Source organism: Gouania willdenowi, chromosome 9, assembly GCF_900634775.1.
Source record: "Gouania willdenowi chromosome 9, fGouWil2.1, whole genome shotgun sequence".
NCBI classification, from domain to species: Eukaryota; Metazoa; Chordata; class Actinopteri; order Blenniiformes; family Gobiesocidae; genus Gouania; species Gouania willdenowi.
In genome coordinates, this window is record NC_041052.1 from 7,734,107 (window position 1) to 7,750,217 (window position 16,111).

At 36.3% G+C, this 16,111-nt stretch overlaps 1 protein-coding gene across 26 annotated transcripts in view; it reads left to right on the forward strand.

Moving 5' to 3' along the window:
- Window positions 1–465: 465 nt before the first annotated feature.
- Window positions 466–16,111, forward strand: part of camk2b1 (calcium/calmodulin-dependent protein kinase (CaM kinase) II beta 1) — a 91,464-nt gene continuing 75,818 nt past the window's right edge. For all 26 annotated transcript variants that reach the window (XM_028457689.1, XM_028457691.1, XM_028457693.1 and 23 more), the window contains exons 1-2: window positions 466–759; window positions 9,909–10,003. In XM_028457689.1, the coding sequence (XP_028313490.1) occupies window positions 698–759; window positions 9,909–10,003 (157 nt within the window). In that variant the 5' untranslated portion in view covers window positions 466–697. The remainder of the gene's footprint in view (window positions 760–9,908; window positions 10,004–16,111) is intronic.

Below are 16,111 nucleotides of genomic sequence, written 5' to 3' on the forward strand. Positions count from 1 at the left end.
ACAAACAAAACAAGGCTTTCTAGATAATGTCACAAAATTATTACTATTTTTTACAATACACATTCAATAGCTATTCTACAAAAAGTTTTATATTTTCAGTTCATACATGCACGTCAAACATATATACATACATACAAACATTAACGCACATACATACATACATGTACTAATAGTAATATTATACAATTTAATATTTACTACACACATTTTATCCATTAGATTTTAAATATAAAGTAGTGTATTATCTATCACAATATACACCTTTTATTAGGTTTATTGAGTAAGTATTAATATATTTTACACCATTATATACATATACATTATTGTTGTCTTGAGTAAAAATGTTACCATTCTTTCTTGTACTTACTAACAATATGACTTTAAATGCTTTTATTGTGAAAGTCTTCCCCGGATCCACTCCTACATAGCTCCACTAGCTTGCCCACGGCCGTGCTGGCCGCTCAGTGTGTGTCAGATAGCGGAGACAGAGAGAGGACACACACCCATCTGTCACTACCAACCCTCCGTCACTCAGCGCCTCTTCCCGGGCTTCCACCGCTCCAACGGCCATTCGCTGCTGGGCGGAGCTTCATTAGAACCACATTTCAGCCACCCCAAAAATAATTAGTGGCTGCATTTGTTTGTTTGGTCATCGTTTATTGAAGAAGGAACAGCGGTGAGCAGAAAGAGGAGAGCCATGGCCACGACAACCTGCACCAGATTCACAGACGAGTACCAGCTGTACGAGGAGCTGGGCAAGTAAGTGCTGCTGGGACTGGGACTGGGACCGGGACTGGGCTGAGTGTTGTGGGTAAACTGGAGCTGGACTTGTGCAGACCAGCAATGCTCTGTGCGCGCGCGCTTTTGGAATGACAGCTCGTGTGCGTGCGTGCGTGTGCGCGCGCGCGCTCACCCCCTCAAGTTATTTTCGCATCGTAATCAAACGCAGGTTGTTGCAACGTCTTCTGCAGCAGTGCACGTGTGTGTGTGTGTGTGCGCGCGCGCATCCCGATCTCACAGCTGCTTCTGACCACTGTCCCCATTTAAAGTTGTGCATTATTATTATTATTATTTCTGTGTTCTTTTCCTGCTGCCTGTCTTTAAACAGATAAGACCATGTGCAGTGGAACCAGGCCACACTACTCCCACTCTATTGGCTTCTTCTCATGCAAATCTCATGACTTAAAAAAAACACGGTTTTGTTTGTACCAAGAATCATGCCATAAATAACCCAGTTTTGAAGAAGAATGATGCACTGACTTATCTAATAGACTAAGTGGCATTTGCCTTAAAATAAAGCCTAAGTTAATAAAACAATTACCAATGTTTGTAAAGATTATAGAAGAGTTTTTCCACCCACCATTATGCACATGAAGTTGTGGAAAATTATAATCCTGCATTAACTATTGATGAATATTGTTTTTCTTTTGTTGCATTGTATCTTTGCTCTGTTTTTTTTAATTTATTGTGTGTTAATATGTCTAAGGTCTGCAATGGAAATGAGTTTATCGCTAAATCTGGTGCAAGGAAATTTTAAAATTCAATGTGAGTTCGTAATTGTCCTTCAAAAAATGTATTTAAAGCTGCTGGAGACGATATTTTTTTCATCAGATAAAGACAGTGTGGATCTCATAGATTATTGGCTGTATAGATTGCCACTCTAATGATACGCTGCGCCCCTCATTGGCCAGTTTAAGTCACGTGATAATATTTGCACCACATTACTTAAAGTTCCGTCAGTTGTATTTTAGCTCATATTTATTTTTTAGCTACCCCGCTAACCCTTTTATTTTAGCCCTAACCTAACTCTATACCTAACCCTAAACTAGGAAATACCCTAAAATGATTATTTTTGTCGGATATGTCTTTTTAAAGATGGAATTTGCCGTGTTAAATATTTTAAAATGAAAACAAGTATTTGTCAAAGGTGGGATTTGAACCTGGCACAGGAAATGTATCTCAAGACACTTTCTAGATTATTTGCGCGGGAAAAAAAATGGAAAAGTTTGTTTTAATTTTTACAATAAACACTTCATCCATTGACATTTTTAGAAAAAATTTGCGCATTGCATTGTGGGATGTGGAGTCCCGTAGACAGATGCATAGAAGTGTTTTTACTTCATTTTTACTGGGCCTGTACTACGAAGCTGGATTTCCTCTTATCGCGCTAACTTCCGGGATTAATTTGGTGTGTGCTTAACTTCTTACCGGGCTAAATCACCATCGTAACTTAGGCTGAAGTGGATAAGATCTGAGCGAGTAAAAAAAGTCCCGCCTCCTGACAAAAAATAAAAATGACCTGCCCATTCTTAGAAGATCCTGGTTGGAAGATCTGACAGCTACGCTTAAGAAAAAAAGATTATTAATGTCATCTTTTCATTTACCAATGACATCCTTTAGGAAAGGTATAGATTTTCATCTGATGGACTGATCTGTGTTTATATCCAGCTTCGTAGTACAGCTGCTCTCTGATGGACAATGGTTGGTTAGGTGAAGCCCGCTAACGGAGAGATATACTTATCCAGCTTTGTAGTACAGTTTATCCCCAAAAACTCTGCCAAAGTGACCTCCCAAAAATTCAAATCATGATAAAATGAATTGTCTCACATAGTGAGGTGATATTACGAGGGAATAGTAACCAACTAGAATAAAAATGGTGTCAAGCCAATCAAAGTCCTCCTTGTGTGGTGAAGAAAGACAATAAATCACAGTAAGAATGAAGTAACAACACTTCTATTCATCCGTCTACGGGACTCCACATCCCACAATGCAATGCGTGAAACTTTTCTGCAAATGTCAATAAGAGAGTCTTTTAAGCAGGAATTTTAACCATTTGCAGCTTCTTTTTCTAGCCAATGATCTTTCATTTATTGATCCATGAGATCCAAATGCTGTCTTTATCTGAAGAAAATGACACTCTCCACCGAGGCTGAACTCAATGCTCTGATGGACTTGGTTTGGCCCGCATGCCACATATTTGGAAGCTCTTTTCTTCAGTAAACATCATATTAAAAATAATAATTATAAATATCTGTATTCAAATTATAAATGTGTCAATGACGTTTTTCTCATTCCAAAAGCATCAAACACTACCATCGTCGTCAAACTGGCTTGTTTCAGGCAGATTTATTTACGTGACTTGATGTAATCGTCAGGTTTTAGTCGAATCAGTCATTATTGATGTTTTTTTTACAGCTACCGTTGATCAAGTCTGTTTTTCTAACAAAAATTCATCAAGTCTTCTTCTTCGTATTCCGTCTCCTCTTGCTTCTTTGTGATGGAATAGTTCAGCATCGCAACTTCACAGCGCGCTGTCGTAGCTCCATTTTTCTCACTGCTCACACTTCCAGGTTTGATATTTCGCATCAGCAGTGCACATACTGACGCCTACATCGTTACCACGGCAACCCATGCAGATTCCCTCGCAAGATGGGTTGGTGCAAAGCGCTGATGTAATGACGCAAAAATTTTTTAAATAAAATATCCCACCTGATCATTTGTAAAGTGGAGACATGGAGGGCTTCATCAGTAGATGTAGGAAACTGCAGTGGGAACACACTGTCTGTTTTAGGTTTTATTCAAATAATAATAAAACAATAACTTCATGAGCTCATCTAATACTGCCAATATCATCTGGAAAGGCAGAGGACAGAATATGCAAACATATTTAAAACAGTACATAACCAAATTCAATGAAACTCTGCAATATTTGCAGTTTCGCCATGCTCATATCACATAAATGCAGTTTAAATCTGAAATTGTTGAAAAAAAAAATTGTTTTTCAACAATTTCCCTCAAATTACTCCACAAAATTCCACAAATATCAAATAAAAATTGATCACAAAATCAAGGAAATTGAATGAGAAAAGGTCCTGCTGGGACTGATTTCTGTCACTTAGTGCTTGGTTGGGAATTGTCTGTGCCTTCCATTTATTGTATTAATGTTAGTGGTGGGACTAGATAACTTTTAGACTATAAAATTAACTAATCTTGATTAATTCAAATCAATCGCAATATTTGACATGAAAAGCAATATTTTTCCAATTTAAATTAGATTTTGGTATTTGACTGAATCAGTGACAACAATAAATGAGGTTAAACACAAAAATAATGTTTATTATTTTCATCACTGAGTGCTAACTATGTGCAATATATATAAATAATATTATGATTGCTTTGTTCACAAAGCACAAACTTAGAATATTTCTGTAAGCTGTTTTCATGCTTTTCCAGATTTTTTGTATACTTTCTAAAACAAATGTGTTATCGTGTATTAAAATAAAAAAAAGAAGCACTTAGTAGAGAACATTCCAGAGAAGTGGAAAGTGAAAATTGCAAAACTGATGAAGCTGATGAATTTAGTTTGAATTACGTAGCAGTTCAAAAGTTGGGTCAGATGATATCTCTAGCAGCGTTTCTAGCCCCGCCCACATCCTCTACCACAGAGAGTGGTCGACTGTGCACTACAATCATTTATCCACTGACTGTTCATTTTGGCTCTGAACCGTGTCATCTTGTCCATTGTGGTTGGAAACGCTGCATCTAGCACTGTCCAAGTGTCCGTGCTAGCTGTCCGTGCTAGCTGCTACATGTTAAGCATTGAAGTGGTAGCGGGAACTCTTTCTTGCACAATTTGCACCCAACTGGGCTTTTGTTTTCACTCTGGTGTTTTTATGAACTAAAATTAATTTCGACGAAACACAGCATCGACCTCTTCCTCTGGGTCTCCTGTTGTAACTGGTGAACCAGTATTATCGGTACACTGGGAACTCGTGAAATGAAAGAGGTTCAGCGCTGTTTAATTTTTTTTAGTGTGTTATTTTTCTATTAATTAATGCATTTAAGTCCCAGCCCTAATTATTATTGAAAGTGTCTATTCATACGGTTGCCGTACGGACAACCCCCGGTGCTATTAGTACAGTTACCGAAGTACACGTACGTAGCGTCTTAGGGTTAGGTTATAACCCCATATTGCAACAATTTTTAGGGTTAGGTTTAGGTTATACCCTATATCGCCACAATTTTTAGGGTTAGGGTTACGGTTAGATTTAGTCTTAGTCACGTGACCTAAACTGGCCAATGTTGGTATATTGATACAGAAACTGCCATTATTATTTAACCCTGCAGTGAAAACCAGGGCACAGTATAGTTTTCCTCAACTATAATCTGCAGCCCCATTTCATATCAAACTGGTCCGTGTTTGGCCCCTGCGAAATTAATACATTTTGACACTCCTGTGTGGATGAATAATCTTTGTAATGATAAAAAAAACCACATGTAACAGCTCATTATTGACAAATATATTGAGTAAGGCATTCAGTTTTTTTTTTTTTTTTGCTAAAATGTTTCATAATGTCATCACCGTCTGAGTCATCCAACATCTTAAAGTATAATTTCCAATGTTTATAAAATACTGACATCTGATACTGATTGAGGGCGAGTAATGGCCGTTAGCTTTTGGAATCTGATGTTTCCTAATATAAATAGTATTTGTGGAAAAATGTAAGTGGCTGAATAGTAATACAGTCTTTGTAGTAGCTGTCAGATAAATGGAAGAAAGCCCCAGAGCTCCCACTGGCAGTAGGTGAGTGTGAGTATTGTTGTTGGGTCAATCATAAATAGTCAGCTGCCTGCCCTACTGACAGCTACATAGGACGCGGGGATCACACTAATTTATGACACCAAATTCCAGCCACGCTCGCTTCATCCTCTGCGGCAATAGATACTCGGAGTGAAATTATTACGCAAAAACACATTCCCAACGTCTGAAATGGAGATTTAAGTGAATTATTTGTGGTTTAAATACATTTGCTCAATGGAAACTATATTCGCAGCAGGTTGTTTTTGAGTTTTTAACGACGTTGCAAGACAGTAGTGTCATGATAATGTTATTATTTAAAGTTTTTGTGTAGACAATAACTTGACCAAATATTGCATCATGTCTTCAAATTCTTTAAAAAAAAAAAGGTGCCCAAGTCAACTAGTTTAATTTATTTTTCTTTAACATTTTTTGTGTTTTCTTTTTTATTTATTTATTTAAAAAAATAATAATTCTATTTTAGTTTATATTTTCATTTTATTTAAAAACATATTTTAAAACATTTACAATACAAAAACTTATTAGTTTGATTGGCTGAAATCTCTAAAAAGGCGATGCCCAGATATAAAGAATATTAATGTCCGCATTAATTATTAGCAAAGATTTATTATTCAGCTTTAGACCGAACAGCTGAAGTGTATTCATGTAATGATTGGTATTGCTTTAAGCTGTGACAGATTATGCACTGTAAAAAATGAAAAAGTTGACCTTACTTTAAAAAATATGCAAAATTGTTGCAATGAAAAAATTAATTTCCAGCTCAAAGATCATGCTTCCCTCTTTAGATACTGTACCTTTACTAGCTATTAAACTTCCAGAAATTGTAAGATTTTGAACGGGATTATCAGCGGAATTGGACACATTTGTCTGTCACATTTTCTAGACATTCAATTACAGGTTTTCCAATTAAAAATAGTGTGTAAATGCATGATGTTGTCCCAAAACATAATTTCTCCAATCCAGAATGTGAATTCTGTTTTTTTCCTTCTGGTTTCTGCAAATCCGTGATTACAGAAAATCATAGGCCCTAGTTATGAAGATCATATAACTAAGGCAGTGGCTATCCGTACGGTTGCCGTATCAATATACCGGGATTGTATCCGTATGCAGCTCCTCTATTTTGCCAGTTTAGGTCACGTGTTAGGTCAGTAATTGGTCAGTTTAGGTCACGTGATAGGTCAGTCATTAGTCAGTTTAGGTTGCGTGACTCAGACTAAACCTAATCCTAACCCTAAACCTAATCCTAACCCTAAAACGCTATGTACTGTACGTGTACTTTGGTAACATACCAATTGCACCGGGGGTTGTCCATATGGCAACCGTACAAATGGATACTTTCTATAACTAAAGCCAGGACTCTTATTTTGATAGGTTTAAAATATGCTTTATCATTTGACATGTATCACCATAAACCTGGCAAATGGGATCCCAGACAAGACACAAAGATGGTGCAAAACAATTGTTGGTAAAATGATCAAATGTGCAGAATTTCACATCTGTCTTCCTTTTTCCACCTAACATCAATCGCATTTGAAGGGGAACCCATGTAGTTGTGGACCACAGACTCCCACAGTGTAGATACGTTTAAAACACGACTGCTGCTTTTTCACTTTACAATCCTCTGCTTTAGAAATCTGCTGGCTTTGAATTTCTAATCCGTGCCACTCGCTCGCAGAACGCTCACGCACAAGCTGAGCAGTGAGCATTTTATTCAGCTTTTGGAGGAAGCTGCACAGGTGTGTGTGAATGGCTTGGCAGCCTTACAATAATGCTGCACTGCAACTTTGTAAAACGAATCCACCATCTGAGGAGACTTGATTATTGTGCACGGACTGCCTGCTGGTGTACCTTTCTTATCAGGGACGTTGACATTTAAGCATCACACTCAGGCTTTAGCTTGATCTCATTTTGCACCAATGAGTCAGCCAAAGTTAATGGTTTGGGTATTTGTTTGACAAATGCTGAAATTGTAAGTAAATAGTAAGTAATTAATTTATCAAATATACACAAATGATGTAGATCAAATGTGTCAAACTCAAGGCCTGGGGGCCAATTCAGGACCCTTTAGAGTATTTGATTCGATCCTCAGGTGAAAATAAAAGTAAAAGAGAAATAATGAATTACTGTGTAAATTACCAAATAATAATATTAGTACTAATAGCCCCTCAATGACACACATTCAAGGAAATTCCACAAAATAATTCTTATTACATGATGATCTTAAATTGTTGAAAAAACTCTAAATTTCTTCAAAATCTTGCAATTTCCTACACATTATTCAACAAAATCTACCCATAATAGATAAAAAAAAAAATTGGCACAAAATCCAGAAAATTTATAGAAAAATCTGTAACTTATTTCTTGAAGATTGTAGGTTTCTTACTTACTTTCTGTATCAATTAATACGTGGAAGTGCAAACTGCGGAAGTACATTATCAACTTAATGAATTCGCTGATGTAGATCTTTGTCAACATTTCTTAATAACTGAGAATATTTGCTTATTTATTTGTCATTTTGCTTGTTTGTTAGTACTGAGGGTTTGCAAAGAATTTTTTTTTTTGCATTTTTCTTGTCTTTTTGTGTACTTTACTTTTGTGTTATTTTCTGTAATTTTTTATATATTTTTTGTCATTTTGTGTATTTTTGGAGTATTTTCTGTGTCTTTTACTGTAGTTTCCTGCAATGTTACAATTCTTTGTATTTTGTAATGTATTCTTGTTTTTATTTTGTGTATTTCACTGTGATTTTGTATGTTTACTTTGGGGACAGCATCAAATTAGACCAAGGGCCGCATGTGGCCCCTGGGCTGCCAGTTACCTTGGTATTGGACATAATGGCTTTATTGTAAGAAGTGTAAGAACAAATAAATAGTTCCTCATTCATTATTCAGTTACATTTATTCAACTGCTAAAGGCCACAGTTTCTTTTTTCACTTCCAAAATAAAAGTCACAGCCCCTTTTTAAAGCTTTTTTCTATCAGAGCAGACTTTGAAAAATCAGTGATTCACGACCTGTCAGGCTGTCACCCTATTTAACTACGTATGTGTGTTAAAGCATTTTTAGCCTCCATCCTAACCTCGCCGAGTGTGAACTTTCCAGGCACAGCTGTAGCGTTGGGTGTCAGCAACACACACACACACACACACACACACACACACACACACACACACACACACACACACACATACACACACGTTTGCGAGGGCGTGAGCTTGAGTCATCTTCTCTGACTCCGGAGAATGCACGAATGGATGCCTGAAGTAAAGCGAGTCCGTTCTCATCTAAGAATGGATAGTTATGTGGTTAGTGTGATTCTGAGGGTCATTTCTCATTTTTAGGGACCTGACTATCAGCATATTGAAATAAAAACAACCAATCGAGCAATGAAAATATTACTTTGTGAAAGACACCCGACAGCTGTAACATTAATGAGTTAAACTATAATATATTATTATATATGTGATCATCTGATTTTGTGTATTTTTTGTTGTCCTTTGTTTGTTTTTCTGTAATTTTGTGTATCTTGTCGTCCTTTTGTTCTTTTGTGTATTTTTTTTGTTCTTTTGCATATTTTTATTTTTTGTTGTCCTTTGTTTTTCTGTAATGTTGTGTATTTGTTCTTTTTTATGTTTTTGTTGTTCTTTTGTCTATTTTTCAGAATTTTCAATAGTCATTTTGTGCATTTTTGCTGCTGATTTGTGAATGTGTGTATATATATATATATATATATATATAGTATTTTGGACAATTACTTTGCGGCTGCATGTGGCCCATGTCTGCTCTAGCCCTTCCTTCTCCATGCTACACCTTGTCAGGCAGTTAATGCACTGCAATGCATTTCTATTCCTCTGTTTGTTAATGGATCAGCAGACTGACACATGGAGTACTTCCATTTCCAAAAAACAGTCTACCTTTGCAGTCATTATTCATCTTCATTAGAATGCAGGGGATTTTTTTTGCTGAATGAGCGTTATATTTAGTCCTGCTTTCTAAATGCCACGTGCTTTGACTACATCTGCGATATCCCGTGGGAGCTTGTTAAGCAGATACATCCAGGCAGTGTGTCGTTTATTATGTAACTTTCAGTTATTGGCGTAAAAGTGACACCAAACTTTTAGTTTTTTTGTTTCAGGCCATAAAAATGCGAAGTCATTAGGACTTCCATTACTTCAGGAGTGACAGAAGGACTGATGATACGCCTTATTTATCCCTTAGGTGTTGAAATGTGTGCTGTTTTTGTGTGTCCTCCTGACATTATTGACGCTTCAAAATCTTAATGAAGCTCTTTCTTGTTGTTGTTTTGCACAGGGGAGCGTTTTCAATAGTGCGTAGATGTGTCAAGCTGTGCACAGGACAGGAGTACGCTGCCAAAATAATCAACACTAAAAAGTTATCTGCAAGAGGTAAGTAAGCATGTCCTGTTTCATCAGTCTGTATTATGGATGCATTACAAAAGGCTCCAATTTTCTGTTTCAAAATTTCCCAAAATCCCATTTCAGTGTCACTTTACACCATTTAATTTTGTTTCGTCTTTCCCTGTTTAGATGACTTTACTGACTATTAGACTTCCTGAAATTGTACCAAACACACTAAATAGGGTTAATATGTCAACTATTGCTGTTAAAGCAGAACTAAGTAACTTGCGCTTATTTCTCCCCCTAAAGGTCCCCTTTGGGTACGTCACTGTTGTAAACACTCTGCACCCCCCGCCGCCTGCCCCACCCCACAGCTACATGCGCGCCTTTGCTCTCCCAAGACGGTAGCAACCGATCACTGAAAAATCCTAATACAACAGTGACACTAAGGGTTCTTTCACACATGTGACCATGTGAACAGTATGAGGAAGAGAGACAAGTAAAATTAATAAATGATGTGGGAGTAATACAGAAGGGAGTGTGGAAATGTGTGTGTTTGTTTGTGTGCTGACAAAAAGGCTCTGAAAATGGACAGATGGATATTTGTGTGTGTGCTGCCTGATGGAGCACTGGGTTGCAAGTGTGTGTGCATGCCTGTTGCGCAATCACACACAATACGACGACAGTGTGTGTGTTGCTGCTGAGCTGTCTTCTCTGCCTTTTTTTTTCGCTGGTTCCTCCATGATAGAAGTTTGAGAAAAGTGAATTTGTAGACAACCATGTGCAGCCACTGGGCTGGTCATAATCTAGCATTAGTTTGTATCTGACTGCCTTTAAGCACTACATCTTGCCACCGGGTCAGAGGCAGGAAAGTTGCAAGTGCTCTTTTCTGCCTAGAGACAGCAGGGAGAGATGAAAGACCCCCAATCACCCCATAAACACTTGTATTACCCTCATAGGGACTACGAGAAGGATTTATCAAGGTGAAAAAGTTACTTAATTATGCTTTAATTTTTCATTTTATTTGCTTCAGGGAACTTGTGAAAATGGGCAGGTTACTCTGAAGTCATGTTAGCCACACTGCTATAACCTCAGACAGTATATATAACATGGAAACGTGTGATATGGTCCCAAAACATTATTTGTGAAACCTTTATTTACCACTAACCGGCGATTTTCTCTTCTGTTTTTCACAAAATCCTGCACAGTCGTATGGTTAGAGACGTAATTCTTCTTCCATGATGTGTCATCAGGTAAAATAATCACCAGTTCAGCTAATACACCAACAGCTAAACCTGTCTTTCTACAAGTGCCTTCACAATCAGATAACACATAACACATACAGGTTTTGGAATTGGAAATATTTGTTCATTTGTTACACTTTCTCGACATTTTTTACCCGTTTTCTTGTGAAAGTTGTCTAAATGCATGATATTTGTCCCAAAACATGCATATGAGGTATCTCAGTGTCATGCTGAGGCCTGATTTTAAATTAAAAAGAGGGATTAAAAAAACGGGTTGATTGATTTTTCCCTTTAATTAAGTGTATTTCTTTCTTATTCTGTCAGTTTTACGTGATCAAAGGACGTCGGAGGCCCTACATCACATTTTTGTGTGTTTATGTGCGACTTTCCTAAAACTTTTTTGAGTATATTACTTGTACTTAAGTACGTTTTAAAGGACGTAAAGTAATTTGTTACATTTCTACACCCAACGTTACTGAGTCAATTATTATTTTTAGTTTTAAAATGATCAACGGACATTGTGAAACTACAAAAAAATTAAAGGACCAGAAACAATCAAATGCATCACATCATAGCCGACCAATCAGATTAAACGTATAATGCACTGCACCAAAACAGTATTGAATGCTGGTTATTTTGGTAATTTACATATAATTGGAGCCTAAGAAATTTTACATTTTGAATTGAATTCATTGGTGTTATTTTTTTGAAAGGAAAAAAACCAAAACAATTGTACATTTTGACAAATCTTTTTTTTTATTCAGATGCATTTGTAGAAAATAAAATACATTTTAATTGTGCAAGATTATGGTTTTTTAAGTTTCTACATGAGATCTTTACTATATGCAAGTGAACTGTGGCAAGATTTATTACCAAAAATAAACATGTGGGGTTAAAGTAACTACTAACTTTTACTTTGAGTATTATTCAATTCAGCTACTTTTTACTTGTACTTGAGTGTTTTAGGTATGACTTATTTGTACTTGAATACAATTTCAATCAAGTAACTGTACTTCCACTTATGTAGGATATATTGGTACTCTTTACATTTTTGCATGTTATATAGTAATAATTTTATACAATACTAGATTGAAACCCACTATAGGGCTGCACGATTATGGCCAAAATGATTATCGAGATCACAGTATTTTGATACATATTGTAATCACGATTATAATCACAATTATTTATCATATTAGGAAAAAAAATCTGTTTTAAACAATGTGTACAGTTTACAGTTCAAAATGAATCTTTAAATTATGCTATTTTTTTTTAAATTAACCCAATAATTTAAAATGTACCAAAGGCTAACAAAATAAATACATTACTACAGAGTGCAGTGCTCATATTTTAAATGTAAATATTGCTGATGATCAGATTTATTCAATTGTTTCAACCAAAATCGATAAACTGTGCAGCCCTAAAACCCACTGAGAGTTTCCTAAACCTGCTGCCGCTAAAGCTTTCTCACACTTTGCCATTAAAAGATCATAAAATGTAAACAGGAATGTTCTGAAAATGCTGATTCTTCTCAGTTTTAGCTGAGCGATTGCTCTTGGTTTGGTCGGTATGAGCTTCAAAGTAAAAAAAAAAAAATGAACACGCAATGGTGCCGACACCTGCAAGCGTTTGACATGTAAGTTGGCTAGCTAATAAAACGGTAAAATGTCTCCAGCGGTGAAGGCCGACCCCGTAGCGCAGTTGTTGCCGTGGCTCTTCACACCACCATTTGTCCAGTGTAAATCTCCTGCTGCCCTTATAGCCTCGTAACTGGAGACCCACCACCGTCACCCTCCCATCGTGTGTGTGTGTGTGAGCTAACGCAAATACCTTGAAAATGTTAAGTGTGCTACAACAAGCATTTTAACAGCACAGAGGGCATCAGTCTAGAATAGCTTCCTGTATCTGTCCGTCTCTGTTGGCCACACGGGTGCTATTGAGTTTAATCACTTAACCAAGTAACTCTTAAACATCAGTACTTTGTGAAGACAGATGTCTGCTGTATCCATCCAATAGCTGACGGTGTGCAAAGTTTTCACCACTTTCATCCTGCAATACAAGATTATTTTATTTGTTACCTATATTTACCCTGGCGTTTATTTATTCATTTGGTTTTTTTTTTTAAGGAACTACATCAAAATTCCAAAACAGACTTTGACAAAATTAAAGATAGACCATACACATCTTGGAGGGGATCCAGATCAATCTACTATTCTGGATCAGTTTCAAAAATCAAAACATCAGTCATTGATGAAATTTAGAAAAATAAATGTCAGTTTGTCTTTGTCAAATCTTTATGAAATGTAACTCTGTTATGTCAGGTTAGGTCATCAATTACTCCACCAAGTTTCATCTGGATCAGATTCAGTTTGTGCATTTCATCATGACTTAAAAAAATAAATAAATGGGGATGCCCATACATTTGGACCTACTGTATTGTTATTAATTGGGGATAGAAATTTCTTCCAAGACAAATATATTTGAAACCTGTTGGGATATCACATTTTTTTTACAACACCAATAGACAAACTGAAGGCCTCATAGATTAATGATTCAAAATTGTTTCTTACAAAAAATGGGAAAATCTCAGAGAGCGAGATCGATTAATTGACATCAATCAATAGCTAATCAGCCAGGCTATAATAGGTAACAGATGTATTAACTTTTTTTTGCTGTGACTCTAGCTTTTTGCACTATGGATAGCCCTGTTTAATCGGCACTAATGATTAGAAAATTCCAACACTGGGAGAAGTCACGAGTTCATTGTCTACAGTTACATTTGGGCTTTTTGGATTTATCTACATTTACTGTTTGAGATTTGAACAACTTTTTTCCAATGTATTTATTTATTAATGTATTTGTTTATTCTACATTGTATTTTGTTTGCACAAGTTTGGCTTTCCTTATTTAAGGCGGCGTTACAGTTTTTATCTTGAGTGTTACTTTATTATAAGACCCAAAAGAGGATTTAAGACAATTTGTGTACATGTAAAAGATATGTCTGCTTTATCAAAGTTCTTTTATAAAATATCAGATATTGGCTTTGTAAAACCCCAACATCGATCAGACACCATTGGTCAGGCTCTAGAATTTACTCACAAAGGTGGACATTGCCACTTACAAGTTTGTTTATTGGTTCCACCATTAACAATGGTTTTTGGACCAATGGTCATGTGACTTGAACTCTGGAAGAGTTTGGAGCATTGCATTATGGGAATTGGAATATCGTAGAAGAATACAAAGTCGGCATCGAAGGAAAAATTATTTATTTTAGGAGTGTTTTTCTTACCGTGAATATTTGTTTTTTTTGACAGACAAGGCAGTGATTTGTTTGATGCCGTTTTGTTCTGCTTTGTATATTGTGTTCCTTGTGCAGTCTGTCCAATTTCTGCCAAATTCAATTTCTGTGTTTCTGTGAAAGCCATAATTTAGTTTTATCGTCAACAAGTAGAAAATCACCAGAGAATGAGTGGTACCAAAAATGACCCTACATGCTCATCTTATTTTTAATATTTAATTTATTTTAGGTAATCTATATATTTTTTTTAAAGATCCTGATAATAAATACAGTAGTTTGTTTCCTGTTTTGGCCGTGACTTTCTTCCAATCAAATGTCTGGGTTGTTCCAAGCATTTGCTGCCACTGTTTTGCCAGCATTATGTAATCAGTTGTGGGTTGTCACCGAATTGACACAACACGTTGCTCTAATGAAATAGTTTCCCCTACCACTATTGATCCTTTTCTTTTTGGATTGTTTAGTTCCGGCTCCAGTTAATGTCAAAAGACAATGAGTTTTGCGCCTTGAATCCATAGTTCTATTGATTCGTGAAGAGATTCATACATACAGTACACTTCTTGCTAAAACTACATTAAAATAAATAACAAAAATAAATGTAATAGCCTTAATCAATAAAAAATAATGTGTGTGTCTTATGAATGCACCAATATTAATGTTTTATTTAGATGCAGCTCCTTCCTTATGGTACTTTTTAAGGGTACATTATTTATAGGGGGTGGGTTTTGTAAGCAGTAGATGAGTGAGTCAGAGTTTATATCTGAATCTATTATTACATAAAAGTAGTGACATTTAAAAAAGCAGCTCCCCATTTGCCAACTCTTTATTGTTGTTTCAGTTTCAGCAATATTTGGACTATTCGTTAAAGCAACAAGGAGTTTAGAATAAACCCGTGTTAGATTATCCTGCTTCTATTAGCATGAGGCAAACTGATCATTCCAGGGATTGCTTTGACACACACACGCACACGCACACACTCTAAAATGATTGACCTCTGGCTTTTGCCATCGTTCCGACTCAAGCTGCTCTATCAGGGAGCACAGCTGCTTACAGCTTCCTGTGGTATTTTTGAGGCCACGTAATATCCCTGTTTTAGCATTTGATGGAACTGATCTGACTGGGTGGTGCGAGACGCTTGCCTGCACCCCACTATTAATGGATGAGCCATGGTCCGTGAAGCAGGAGAGCATTTGCGAGAGCCTAGCAGAGCAACTCAAGAGCTTATACTACTTCTACTCCATGTCCTATTTATATCTCCATGACCTATCTGACATGGGTTTGATTGCAGCTAAGTGTGGCTGTGCGTCTTTACTTAACAACAGGAATGTAGTTGGATTTAAGAGAGTAGTGCTGTGTGATGGGGGAAAATGTTATATTACAATGTAGTTAGATTTATATCTGGATAATAATATATATCCCGATATAGTATTTCTTCCTTAAAATTACATGAAATGAATGGAAAATTGCTATTCATTATCTATTTTATTATATACATATATTTCTATAAACAAAAAAATGGTAACATTACCTTTTCCTATTTCTCAGTAGGCTACCTTTAGGATTTTGCGACCAATTTCTGATATTGTTATGGCCTAAAACGCCCGATTTTGCTGCAGC